Source organism: Molossus molossus, unplaced genomic scaffold (genome assembly GCF_014108415.1).
Source record: "Molossus molossus isolate mMolMol1 unplaced genomic scaffold, mMolMol1.p scaffold_m16_p_14, whole genome shotgun sequence".
NCBI classification, from domain to species: Eukaryota; Metazoa; Chordata; class Mammalia; order Chiroptera; family Molossidae; genus Molossus; species Molossus molossus.
In genome coordinates this window covers 78,391,543-78,406,470 of record NW_023425349.1, presented here as the reverse complement: position 1 = coordinate 78,406,470, position 14,928 = coordinate 78,391,543, and the positions used below count along the sequence as shown (strand labels likewise).

Genomic DNA, 14,928 nt, shown 5'->3' with positions numbered 1-14,928 from the left:
TGGCTTATAAGCAAATTAGAACCTTCAAGAAATGTCTTAATGTACATTCTATTTCATATTCTCAGAGGTTTTTGTCTTCACGTTAAATTTCCTCTTTCCCTGATGGTGTTTACCCGGGTCCTACTCCTTGGGTAGCTGTGGCAATCTAGGAGAAGTAGGCAGTAGGTTCTGAGCCTTCCAAATCTGTTATTTTCTATGTCGAACAGGTGATAAATTATCCAAAATCATAATGCATTAATCAACACTATGTCTTAATTCCTTTGCATCCAGTACCAAGCTTTTTGTAAATCTCTGCAAAAGTATAAAACAACCTTCCTTCGCACAAGGGACTACAGAGTATTAGGAATATTAACATTTTCTGATTACTATAAGCACATATTTAGTATTAGTGTGGTTGTGCCTCAGAAGAAATTCAGGTTCATACACCAGTGGTGTTCTAAGAAGCAGTGCCTTGCAGACACCTGCCAGAAGAGTAACAGATATAATTTTGGTGCCAATTAGAAGTCAAAAGTTTCCATTTGATGCCTGATAGAAGTCTTGAGCTCCTTAGTGGACCTCTGGTTTAGATTAAGGGCCCAGTAATCTACATTTTAGCAGATTCTCCAAGTGACTCTAGAATAACCCTTTAGGACAAATATGTGGAATCTAAAGAACAAAATAAATGACAAACACAAAAGGAACAGAGTCATAGACGCAGGTAACACACTGATGGTTGCCAGAGGAAGGGGCTCGGGACTGAGTGAAAAGGTGAGGGGGTTAAGAAGCACAAATGGGTAGTTACAAAATAGTCACTGGGATGTAAAATAACAGTACAGGGAATACAGTAGTCTCTCATTGATCACGGTTAATCCGTTCCAGACTCGAGCGGTTGCACCTGGCGTTGAAGGATTCCTGGGGTGCTCGAATACATAGGCCCACAGTCCATAGGTACAGTAATTTTAACTTTTATTTGTTATACAGGGGTGTATACTAAACTCAGACAACCGAGCGCATGCTGTATCATTGTCACAGTTCGATCAACTTTTTAATGAATATATTTGAAAAAACTGCAATAGAGTGAAGCCACAAAAGTCGAAGCACAAAGTGGCGAGGGACGACTGTATAGTCAATAATATTGTAATAACTATGTATGGTGCCAGGTGTATACTAGAGATATTAGGGGAATCACTTTGTAAATCATAAACATGTCTAACAACTATGCAATACATCTGAAACTAATATAAAATAATACTTAATGTAAACTGTAATTAAAAATAAAATAAAACACTAAGAAATGCTAACAAGATTGTAAACAGAAGTGGGGTGATTGCTGAAGGAAACTCTCCATAACCAACCTTGTTTTGCAGCAGCAAGTTGCTCATCCAAAGAGACCAATGAGTAGTGTGGTTTACCAACAATAAATGAACAAAACAGAGAACTGAAATGCTCGTTAGCATCCTAACCCCATTACCTACCAGCTGTATAACTTGAGTCAGTCACCCTCCTCTGAGGCTCAGGTTCTCTATTTGTTAAATTTGATGATAGATAATTCCTATTCTCATTTCCTCACAAAGGCATTGTGTTAAATGAGATACTCTACATTTACATGCACAGGAACACATTATGTATATTTAGTATTTTTTAACATATGCCAAATCTAATTCATTTCACTCCTTACTTGGCCCAGGTAGAATTGCTAGGCTGGACACCAAAATAAAGTTTAAACTAGATGCATTAATTTGACTCCTGAACAATCTATATACGTCAGCTAATGGCAACATAGCATACTAACAACTATGTCAGTTAAGACAGAAATGTTCCCATCCGTACCCTCCTTGCCCTAGTCTCCTACCCCGTGGGCCCGCCCCCTGCCCTGCCAATCTCAGCATCCCCACCAGTGGCAGCATAACCCACCCACCCCATCAAACTCCACACCAGGCAGTCCTCTTTTCAGTGACCGCTCACTAGTTTCCATTTAACCTTATAAATATGATAATTATGATGTGATTTGATAGTATTAATTCTTTTTGAAAAATATATTTTCTTTATTGATTTTAGAGAGAGAGGAAGGGAGAGGGAGAGAAAGATAGAAACATCGATGAGAGAGAACACTGACTGGCCGCCTCCTGCATGCCCCCCACTGGGGATCGGGCCCACAACCTGGGCATGTGTCCTGACTGGGAATCGAACCGGCCACCTCTTGGAGCATGGGTCAATGCTCAACAACTGAGCCACACCGGCCGGGCATGATAGTATTAATTATAATGAGAGTAAATTTTATATAGAATAGTGAATGAACATCTAAGACAACTTTGAAAAAGAAAATAAAGATTCACCCTACAGTTATCAAAACATTTAATAAATCTATAGTAATTTAAACAGGTTGCAGATGGTACAGGAACAAACACAGAGATCAATGGAAGAGAACCGAGTGCCCAGCAATAGAAGCAAAACCAATCTGAGAATGCAGCGTAAGACACAGAAGACATCACAAGTCACTAGTGGGAGTACCCAATATGGCATTGAGACCGCTGGCTTGCCATACGTAGACAAATACGATTGAAGTTAAAAAGACTAAAATACTTACACTATACCTCAAAATAGCATCCTTATATCTTCTTAAAGACTTAAATATGCAAAAAACAAACAAACAAACACTGCAACTGCTAGAAAAAATAGAGACTTTATGTATGACCTTGGGGTAAGGAATAATTTCAAGACACAAAAAGTACAAACCACAAAGGCAAATATCAACAGGTCTGATTACATGTCAACTGTGTTTAGGGTAAAAAAAAAAAAGCAAAAACAAAAACACCACAAACATGGAGAAAATAAAGAGATTAGGAAAATATATTTGCAATGTATGTAACAAAATTAGTATCCAAGTTATATAAGCAATTTTAACAAATCAGTAAAAGAAGACCACCAAGCCAACAGGCAAAATATATCAAACAAGAGAAAATCTAAATGGAAAAAAAAAAAAAATGCCCAAGAAAAGATGCTTACCCTTGCTAGTTATCAAGGAAGTGAAAACTGAAATGAACTGTGAGGCACTTTTTTTTTACTTTTAAGATTGACAAAATAAAAAAGTCTGACAATATCAAGCAATACAGATAGAGTTAAGGAGTATAGAGATGGATACAGGGAAAGGTGTGTCCATATACTCCTGCGTGTCGTATGAATAGCCACGTTAGAGGGAAATAGCCAATCAATTCCTCTCTGGACATGCTCCCTAGAAAAGCTCTCCCACCTAGTACATGGAGACATGTATAAGGATGGTCATTGCATTTTTGTTTGCGATAGTAAAAAAGAAAAGAAAATCAAAATGTCTAGCAAAAAAGAAATAAATAAGATGATATTCATGACAAACTATTATGCAGAAGGTAAAAAAGCATGTCAGATCTAAGCAAATAGACATGCACAGATAAAAATAATGTTTATTCAAAAAAGCAAGATAAGGAATAATGCATATCTACACGATGGATAGATATCATGTATTGAAATTAGATATAATGTTTTGAAATTATACAACATTGAATAGAAAGATACATAACAAACTCGTAATTTTGGTTGTCTCTGGGGAGAGGGGAATAGAATTAGAGTAGAAACAATGGTCAGAGGGGTTTTGGGTATATCTTCCTTGTTTATTTCCACAAATCAACAAAAAAGCTAAAAGTAAATATGACAAAATATTAGCAGTTATTAATTCTGGGTGGCAGGAATGTATCTGTTGTATTACTCTCCACACTTCTCTCTAACTTTTAAATGTCACAGAATTTTTAAAAAATGATGGAGAATCCCTAAACACAGTTGAGATGTCCACACCGCTGATATAAGAAGAGAGCGGCTGGAGAAACACTGAGCTGGTGGCTGAGGAAGTGGACCCGGCAGCAGAATGAGCCCGTCTTGGACTTTGGGGATGGGCAAGGGACCACATGATCCTGATTTCAGTGGTTGCTAGGGTGGCCAAGAAATATCCAACCTTTCCAAGGACTCCAAATGCACAGACACAGTTCTCACGCCATGAATTACAGTGGAACTCTCTGCTTGATGACGAAAACACTTTCAACACTACAAAGAAACCCAAGAAGTTGCAACTAATTTTAAATAACCAATGTGAAATTAAGAAATGCCTAAATTGCAAAATGTTTTGAAAGAAAAGGCATATTCTTACTTTCAAATATATTTATGGTAGCTCCAAGAATTGTCTGTTAAGAATATTTTTCAAGCAACGTTATTTGGCTTTTAAGACTAAGAAAGACCCATGTATAATTAATCGGCAGCTGTGTAGCTACAGATACATGATAATCCTGAAAGCTGTCCTATAACAGATTAGATGAGCCTTAGAAAATCGTATTCACATCATTAATTTATATAAGACATCACTCCATACCAAGGGAAGGTAAATTTCAGCACAGTCCTGCCTGAATTATTGCAGCCCATTTCCACAGAGCTTTCTCGTGTGTTGCAGGGTGACTTGGTGCGTTGGAGCAGGGAACTGATCCTCCATTCACAACCAACTGCCTGTTACGATTTCTAAGAAACAGTCTGGATGTGACGGTCGATAAGTCCAAATAACAGTAGTCAAAAGTCATTCAGGAGAGACAGAAGGAGTCACTTACTGTTGCTAAGAGTCCAAGCGGTGACGTCTTCACTCCATTCCCCCTGGGCCTTGGTATTGACTCTGGCTCGAACTATGTACTTCTCCCTGGGCTGTAAATTGTTAAGCAGCACTGATGTCGAATTGCCTGGCACTTTAATATTCTGCTGATCACTATTCATGTGCACAGACCTCCTCTCAATTTCAACATAAAATTCATCTTCTGAGCTTGGAAATATTGGTTGCCAGGTCAAATTTAGAGTGGTCTGACTTTTTGGTAGGAGAATGAGACCTTTTGGAGGAGGGAGACCTGGGGGAAACCACAAAGATCATTATTTTTATATAGGGCGAAGGTGACACACAACCCCAAAGGGCAGCCTTACAGAATAACCATGGCGCCCAGAATAATATACAATTTCATATGCTATCAAATATACACAAGCTAGCAGTCACTCAATTCTTTCCCTTCCAAGATAGCAAACCTTGAAAAAATTCTAATATGTAGTTTCGGTAATTGTAATTTAGAAATACAACCCCTTTGGAGTACAATTTGGGAATATTTTTCAAGAGCCCTAGAAATTATACATACTTTGATCCTATAATCTGACTACCAGGGATTTACCCTAAAAAAAAGTAATCCAAAGGAAGAGAAAACCTATGTGCGTGCATGAAGATGTTCATTAAAACATTATTTATAATAGTAAACTATTGGAAGAAACCTAAATGCTCAAAATCAGGAAATGCTTTAATAAATTAAGATATAGCCATCCAATGGATTAAAATAGATAAGTATGGAAACCCAATAAAAATAGAATACATGAGGAAAAAGTCTCATTGCAACTTGGTAAAAGTCATGTCTACCATTGGTGAAACCGATAAAAATGAAAACACTGGATTTGCCGAGTTTATGGGTTTGTAGGTGAATGTTTCTCTTACCATTTGAGCAACACATTTTGAAGCCATTTGGGGACTACTTCCCCTTAACAAGGAGAATCTCAGGCATGATCACAGCTGTGGTGGCAGGACCAGGCCCAGCCCTGCTCTGCCACATGAAGGTGTGGGCTCCTGGCACACGCCGCTCGGCCACAACTACCCACAGAACCTGGGCTACCAGAGAGGTCACAGAATGGAAACAACATGGGTTTGAAATCAGAGGCAAGGGTATGCCATGTTAGTCTTGTGACCTTGAGAAAACTCACAACCTGTCTCAGTTCCCATGTAACACAAAATGAAAATACCCATCTTCCAGACGCAGGAGGAAGAACTGAGATCATGGATGTGAAAATGCTTAGAATGTGTTAGATGCTCTATTAGCATGACCTCCCTCTCTTCCTATCTCCCCTTCCTTTGTTCCTAAAAAGTCTAATCTTGTGTCAGTGAACAGAGGAGGAATCTGTGTGTTTTCACAGTAAATTAATAATAGTAAATTAATATTTTTCCTAAGGACAAAAATATCTAAAATTTCCTTGGGGCAATACTTTAAAAAAAAAAAAAAAAGAAAAGGTTGATAAACACTGCTCTAACTGCTGGTGAGGAGAGAGTAGGAGGGTGTGTCTCCCTCCACTGGGGGAGGGGCTCTCCCTGCGCTCTGGCTGCTCGTAGCCTAGGGAGAGCCCATAGGCAGGGCCTGCAGTTTGCCTGGCATCATGCTAATGCTCTTCCTGGTCCTTTCTCCACACCTTTGCAAATGGAGATAGGTGATGTCAACTCCTTTTGCTCATCTTGAAAGGTTAAGTTCCAAAATAAGCCACCCAGAGTGGTGAGACAGGCTCTAATCACCAAGCAGACAAAAGTGTGATGTTTGGAGCACACATATAAACCTTCTAAGCCTATGCCTGGTACAGAGGAGTAACTCAATAAATGGCCATTTCCCTTTTCTCTTTCCTTCAGGAACATGACTTATCCTTCGCCCCTCCCTACGGCCCTCTGTACCATGCGTTCAGAATGTGCTCTCTTCCCTCCCCTCCTGGCCTCCACGATTATAAACAGTGCAACTGCCTGATAGACTAAAACACAAACCTCAGCAAAATTGAAACGATGGGAAAAGAAACATCAAGAATTCCCTCCGCGCCTACCCTTGAAAACTACTTTGAAATGTTCCAAGAGACCTCTGAATACATCCTGGCTGGAACATATTCCAAGTGCTGAGCTCTGATGCGTCACTCTGACCATGCAGCTCTTTGATTACAATCCTAGAGGTTCTGTTATCATCTAACTTATGTAAAGCTGCTGCTGCTAGTTTCTTGTGCTCACTACCTGGTCGGTGTCCGGGAAAACATTTCTTACTTCTGCAATGCTTCTGCAAGCACCAGGGTAGCTCTGCAGTCCTAGCTGGTCCTTTCAGGATGCTGCTGTCAAGTGGGAACAATGGGGGGGGAGGGGCTTGGAGGGGGTCTCTGTCTGTCAGGGCTGCACGACCCTGCAGGAGAACTGGATGCTCTTCCTAGTTTCTCACTAAATCACTCCATGTCCTTCTATCGTTAGTAAACGGACTACGAAAATTTATCAAGTGGGATAAAGAAATGGTGCTTTGAACTCCTAGGTCAAAACAATAAATAATAACTGGAGACACAAAACATATTGAGTCTGAATATCCAGTGTGGTGATGCTTCAGGTACATGGGCAAGTTATTCACCACACTGAGACTCTACTTTTCTCTCTATAAATGGGGAAGATGGTCATTCTCACCCTTCAAGGCGGGGATGGAGAACGTCCGGCCCACAGGCCATATAAAGCTGGTGAAATCAATACCAGCTAACATCACACGCCTCACAAATTGGCCTGACCGAATACAGCAGGCTAGTTTTTAAGTTGATAATTCTGTATGGCCCGAGAGTGATGCTATAAATATCCACATGGCCCTGGGCAGAAGAAAAGGTTTCCCAGCCCTGCTTTAAGGGAATATGATTTAAACATGTGTGAACTTGAAACCATAAAACAACTGACCAGGAGAGAGTCACAGATGGTTATATACAGTAAACACTAGAAAACAAGCTTAACAAGGGGTGGTCACTCAGTGCTGCAGTGGACCCCGGGGTAGCAGCAGAAAGCTGGGGCCCCAGGCAGCCCACGGAAACCTCTCTTCCATGAACACAACATGAGGCCAGTAGACAGTGACTGACTCTGACTCACCAACATGGTTACATGTCTCACTGAGCTTGTGCGGACCCAGGACCAGCACCTGCAAACCTTTTAGAAAGGCAAATTTTTGAGCTCCATCCCGCAAATGTATGGAATCGGCCACTCTGGGGTGGGGCCCAGAAATCTTTTAGCAAGCTCTCCAGGTGGCTCTGATGAACATGATGTTTGAGAACCACTGATTTAGAAACACGGAGGTACAGACTGTAAGAAATAGCTTAAGGCGCTGAAAGTGGCTACCCATAGGAAGCTGGACTGGGGAGGGGGGCGGGGCTGCTGTTCTTTAGATAAAAGCCTTTCATTTAATTTGATGTCTTAACTATGTGCATGAATTACTTTGAACAATAAAAAATTAGTCTTAAAAATAAATAAACTGGGATTTCTGAAGTCTGTATATGGCAAGAGCCTGGCCTGGGCCCTTAAGATGGAAACAGGAAACTCTTGGTAAATCTGAGCAGCCAAGGCCCAGCACAGTTGCTACTAAGTAAATCCTAACCCCTGAGGGATGTCTCTGCCTTCCTGAAGGCTCATCTGCTTCCTTCTCTGTCCTGCGGATTGCCACACACCCCCTGCCCCAGGGACACAGAGCAGAGTGCAGCCCAAATAAAGGGCCGGTTTGGCTCCAAATTGCCACCCTTCCTGTCACTTTCCCACCCATTCAAAAGCGAACTTCTTCCACCCCCATCCCCACCCACCCACTCACCCACCGCCACCCTTCCTGGTCTTCCTTCCTCTTTCCCCTTCCTCCCCCTCCCACCGGGCTGGTGAGTAAATGCCGCGCGGGGGGACTGACCGATGGAAGCCGTGGTGAAGCGCCTCACGGGGCCGGGATGCCCCTCCCCGCCCTCTCCTCTCCGGATCAGCTGCACGCAGAGCTCGTATTCTGTCCGAGGTTCCAGATAGTTGAGGGTCACAATCTCATTTGTCACTGGGAAGAGGCAACGTCCAGGAAACTCAGATAGGCATTCTCTTACCTTCCCTCCTCTGGAATGTTGTTATTGTGATGGGAACTACTGTTTGGCTTTTAAAAATACAATGTCTTAGTGAAATGGGGAGGCAATTCTTTCTTTGGGGGCCTTTCCAGGTTATGATGGGTACATTAATACCAGGATCTCTGTGCTTCTTACCCTGCTCTAGTCTTTTCCTTTGTAGAGCAAAATCATAAAGTCACACAACTCTTCAACTATATGAAATACTGATCTGATTGGGGGGGTCTCAATTTAGAGCTATATCAAGTAATTTAATTTTGACTGATTTCAAGTACATGCAGTGATTGCAAGCAAGCTACCAAGAGGAGGAGCTCTGAGGGTTGGCTCACAATGACAGCAGAGTGGGTTTGAACTGGTCGTGTCATTACAAAGGAAGGGTTCTGGAGTCCACAGACCCCGTTCACACCTGGTACCTGCTGCCTTTCTCCTTAGCTGTTGGCTCTACCAGCCTCCTTCTCCACAGACCCTGCAAAGACAGACTTCTGCCTCAGCATGGGATAAATTCCCAGTCAGTTAAAAAAAAAAGTGGGCTGTGTTTAAGAGTCCTTAGAAGACCATTTTGGGGGTGTCTACTTGTAAAAAGAGACTATGAAAATATTACCAGCATATTTTTTTTTTACAAAGCTGCTTTCTAATCAGACCTAGCCATTGATGCTGGAAACAGCGATCCCAATGTCAGCCCTAAACTGCTGGGGTTTTGAATTCCAGCTGAGTCTGCAATAGAATGTGGAGAGCTCAATAATAATACCATCACTTTATTCAACATACCCAACAGCTAGCATTATTAAGCCCCAAACCCTCCTTTTCCTCTCCTTTCTTGTAACTTCCTTTCCCCTCCAGAAAATCACAGGTGCAGGCAGAGTAGACGTCGGTGGAGGGACCTGTGTGGCCCGCAGCGTGACGTGGCCGGTCTCTCGACACCATGGCACAGGTCGAGCAGCATGGTCCACAGACAGTGCTCTGTTTTCTTAAAAAGTGTGATTATACCTCATCATGTAACAAATAATTTGTGTTTCAAAACCAATTTAATTCAGTAAACTGTTTTTATGAACGTTTGCCATCTTATCAGACTTTGTGGAATTATTTTTTTCTTTCAGGAAGTTGGGGGAGGAGCATGGACCCCGCCGCCCCCCCCCCCAACACACACACACACCCCCCGCCACTGCACTCCAGTCTGCCACAGCGGTAACTTTCAGGCCCAAGTTCCTCTCAGAATCTCTGGGTTAGGAGCCTGCAGGGCAGGGCAAGATTCAACTGAGAAAAAGAACAAACAACTCAATGTAACAGCAGCAATCGCCCCTCGAATTTAAGCAGATCAGGTCTCTGTCTTTCCAGTAGACCCTGGAATTTCCTGTTATCCTATTTATGGCATAAACATGTATCTTTCACCATGACCAACCAAGACAGAATTAAAAACAGGACTGGAGAGCCAGAGATGCCTGAGAAAGAAGTACTGATATAGATAGTCACCCCTGATGTGGTCTGCTCTGTGTTCCATGGTGTACCCCAACTTTCAGGAAGTTGGACCCAGAACTCAGAGGTCCCCCACACTCCATCTTGAATACTCTGAAACAAAACCCTCTGCTACAGTCACCACCATGGGAAAGAGGGATGTGTACATTTGGGGAAATTTTCTTTCCTGGGGCCACACCTCCAGCTGGAGTCTTTCCTGCCCAGCCCTTACCTTGGATGTGCCGCCATGCCTCATAATGATTGACAGGTTTGTAGAGAAGCTTCTTGGATTTGATTGGTCCATCCCCAAAGTACGGCTCAGAGCTGATGTTGATGACAGCAAAGTTATGTCCGGTGTTAATCACATTTGGAGCACTCTGGGGCTTTGGAAGAACTAAACAAAATTTCAGAATCAGATTAGTTCTTAGATTTGGGGATTTATCATTGTTCTTAGGTGGGGAGAGGGTGACTTTACATTTCCAACAACACCCTCTTCGAGCACTCTGCCGGATTCGATGCAACCATCGATCTGTGATCTCCCCACGTAGCTCTTGCCTCTCCAACCCACCACCCACAGGCAGAGTGCTTTCTTAACGAATGAGCACGCCTCTGCTCAAGGCCTTTCAGTGGATTTCCATTACATGTAGAATAAACCGAAGATGTACACTGTGACCTGCTAGGCCTTGCACGGGTGAGCCCCTGCTCCCTCTCCAACTCCTCTTCCTGCACCCAATACCCTCCAGTCCCACTGACCGATGTTCAGTTCACCCAACTAACAAGGATGAACTGAAGCTCCTTTTTGTCTAGATTCTCTGTAGATGTTCTCCAGGAAGGGATGCCCCACCTCCCATTACTCTCTGGTTAGCTCTTACATCGTCCAACCCTCTCCTCCAGAGTGGCTTCTCCACAGGGCTATCCTCGTGCCTCGGTGAGGCTTTCGCACAACATACACTTTTGCTTCACTGTGATTTTCAGATTTTATTATTTTTGTGATTTTGTGTGATTATTTAATATGAATCTTTCCACTAGACTATGTATTCTTGCTCTCGCTCTCTCTCTGAGGGAGGGTGCTGAAAACAACACAAAATTGTTATCTTACAGTTACGGAGGTTAGCGTTCAGACAAGGGTCTCACTGGGCTAACATCAAGGTGCTGGGAGGGCCGTGTTCCCATCCGGAGGCTCTACAGGACAATGTCTCCTTGCTCTTTCTGGCTTCTAGAGACTACCTACGTTCCTTAGCTCCTGGCCCCTCCTCCATCTTCAAAGCCAACAAGTTGCATCGCTCTGACCCTTCTTCCACTGTAACATGTCTTTCTGACCAGAGCCAGGAATAGTTATTTGCTTTTAAGGACTATGTGATTAGAGTGGATCCACCTAGATAACCCAGAATAATCTCCCCATCTCGAAGACCATGTATTCTCAGGGGAGACAACAGCACCCTACCAAGGAGGTAAAAATTGGTTCTTGGGGAATAAAAAAAAATCTTAACTATTACTATGGTTTGTGCCCTTCCAAAAAAACCATAGTACATAGTACATAACATTACACATCTGTAATGTTAACATTTTATGGTGACAGGAGTAGAGTTTTGGAATAAAATTTCTAAGTGGACTCCTTAGTGGATAATGATAACAAAGCTGTAAAACACTGCAGTAGACTCTAAACCTCATTAGGTCAAAGACCATGTCAGCTTGTTCGCCAGGTGCTGAACAACGGTTTGTCAGCGGAATTCCCAGTGAGCTCTGTGGCTCCATTAGCCCCACGTTCTTAGAGATGTGTAACTGGGGTGATATTCCTTCACGAGAGTGCATATTTTATAATGTAGACTCTTTCAGATTTCAGGGGGCATAACAATGCTCAATAATTTCACTTTGCTTCTATGTCTCAGTGTTTGACTCACTACCCGTAAGAATGACCTTCAAGTCTTTGCTCAGTATCATCACCTCAGATTAAATGAGTCACCCCTCCAGCCCTGCCCCAGAATTCTCTACATCCACTTCTGCTTTAGTCCTTTCCATGGCACTTAGCGTCGTAGCAAACTACTTTTACTTATTTACTTGTTCCTTATTTATATCTCTCTATGGGAATGAAAGCTGCATGATGAGAGAGCTTTATTTTTCTTGTCTTGTTCATTGCTATATTCCCAAACCTAGACCATAATAGTCCTTTAGCAAAAAAACCTGACTAACTAAAGACTGAGGAGTAAGCTCCCAAGGTCAGGATAATAAAGCCAGGAAGAGGCCTCCTTGAGTGGAGTGCCCTGGCTGGACTATGCCAGGGTTCAGTCAGACAAGTCTGATACACATTTTCTTAGATCCCTGTCTGAAGGGAGCACTCTAAAAAAAGTGAGTGAATTCATCCATGACGTCATGCTCTCTTTGTATGGTCACATAGGACTGCATGTTTGTTTAAATAGTCCAAATGCACATTTTTTTGTAGACAAGAGTGCCAGTCTCTTGTAAAAGAGATCATTTCGCAAGGGTAAAAAAATGGCTCCACAAGTTTCCTCTTAGTAATTTATCCTTTTGTTTTTCTCTTTTAATTATTTTTATAGATATATACATATTGTTACATGCAAAAATCTTAAGTGTGTTTAGCTCAAGAGCCTTACCTGTGCACACACCCACGTAACCATTACCCATATCAAGACAGAGAACATTTCCAGCCCCACCCCCGACTCGAAAGCACCAAGCACCCTTCTCAGTCAATGGGGAACTAGTATCCTGACTTCTACGACTATAGATTAGTTTTGCCTGTTCTTTAACCATATAAATAGAATCATAAAACATGTACTTTCTTTTGCCAATTATTAGGTCTATGAGAATCATCCATGGTGTGGCAGAAAATGGTTCTTTGTTGTTGTTAATCCTCACCTGAGGATATTTTTCCATTGATTTCTAGATTTTTAGAGAGTGGAAGAGAGGGAGAGAGGGGGAGAGATAAAGAGAGAGAGAGAGAGCGAGAAACATCGATGTGAGAGAGACACATTGATTGGTTGCCTCCTGCACACATCTTGGCTGGGACCAGGGACTGAACATGCCACTGAGGTACGTGCCCTTGACTAAGAATCAAACTGTGACTCTTTGGTCTGCAGGCCGATGCTCTAACTGCTAAGCCAAACTGGCCAGGAGAGGGTCTCTCTCTCTTTTTTTTTAATCCTCATCCAAGGATATTTTTCCATTTTTTCTTCAGATAGTGTGGGAAGGAGAGAGGAAGAGAGAGAGAGACAGAATCGTCAACATGAAAGGGACACATTGAGTGGCTGCCTCCCGCACGACCCAATCAGGGCTGGGGACAAACTGCAACTGAGGTACGTGCTCTTAGTGGGAACCGAACCCGGGTGTCTCTGAACTACAGGCTGAGGCTCTCACTGCTGAGCCAAACCGGCCAGGGCCAGGGGAGGTTCTTTTTGTATTGCTGTTTAGTTTTCCACTGTATGGTGTTATGGCTGAATTGCATTCCCCCAAAATTCATGTGTAGTTCTTAACTCCCAGCATCTCAGAATGTAGCTGTATATAGAAATAGCATCCTTTAGGAGGCAATTAAATTAAAATGAGGTTATTAGAGCAGTTCCTAATTCAATATGACTGTTGTCCTCATAAGATTAAATTAGGGTGCACATGCGTTCGTAAGGAAGACCATATGAAGACAGAAGGAGACTATCTACAAGCCTAAGACAGCGGCCTCAGAAGAAACCAACCCTGACGGCACCTTGATCTTGCACTTCCAGGCTCCAGAACTGTGAGAAAATCAATTTCTGTTGTTTAAGCCCCTAGTCTGAGGTACCTGGTTACAGCAGCCCTAACGAAGTAATAACATAGGAATGTACCGCAATGTATTTATGCCTTCTGATATTTATGGGTGTTTGGGTTCATTTCAGTTTGGGGCTATTACGAATAAAACTGCTTGGAACATTCTCGAAGATGTCTGTTTTGAACATTTGCACACATTTCTTTTTAGCATATACCTTGGAGCAAAATTGCTAGATCATAGGGGTTTTCCAAAGTCATCGTATCAACTTGTAGTCTGGTAATAAAGCATAGTGTCTATATTTTTTAACACGGTGGTTAAAGACACTGATTAATTGACCTAATGACTATTTCCATTTTATGAATGCCAATCAATATGGCAGTGATCTAGAACTAGAAATGCGTCTATGCGTTGACGTCATGCGCTGGGTCTCTCATTAAAAAAAATAAAACTCTCCTGAATCTCAGCAACATGGTTTGTGTTTTTAATCATTATTACTTATTTTCCATGCATAACAAACATTCCAAGAAGCTTAAAAAATAATATAAGTTGCCCTGTCTGAATATTGTTTCCTTTCTTCCAAGGACATGCAAGATGGAAGAAATTATTTTGATCATGTGAATATTCTGAATAAAACAGATCTGGGATTTTTCCAGTAATCAAAAAAATATTGAGGATTCTGAGGTGGTTTACATAAATTCTCAGGGCAAAGAATCCAAATCTATAAGGCTCTACTCTATTTATGTTGTTTCTGTGATTGATCTTTAAAAAAAAAAGATTATGTTCTAGGTATTTACATTAATTTCATTTATAAAAATTACCCCTCAGTTCTCCCAAAGATTCCTAATCAAGTAATAAAGTAATAATTCCTAATCAAATAGAAATCAACCTTGGTCAGCTTGCTTCCTCGTCTGTAATAAAAGAGACTCAGAGCAAAATGGTGCAGGGTTTAGAGTCAGGAGACCCAAGTTCACAGTTCAGATTTGTAGCTTAGCAGATAGACTACCTTCGACAAGTTC

General features: G+C 41.9%; 1 protein-coding gene across 1 annotated transcript in view; it reads right to left on the bottom strand.

Annotated features, from left to right (window-relative positions):
- Positions 1-14,928, bottom strand: part of TEK (TEK receptor tyrosine kinase) — a 123,084-nt gene that overhangs the window by 19,987 nt on the left and 88,169 nt on the right. The window contains exons 10-12 of the mRNA XM_036260638.1: positions 10,391-10,552; positions 8,511-8,645; positions 4,602-4,889 (exon numbers count right to left, since the gene is read on the bottom strand). Coding sequence (XP_036116531.1) covers positions 4,602-4,889; positions 8,511-8,645; positions 10,391-10,552 — 585 coding nt within the window. The remainder of the gene's footprint in view (positions 1-4,601; positions 4,890-8,510; positions 8,646-10,390; positions 10,553-14,928) is intronic.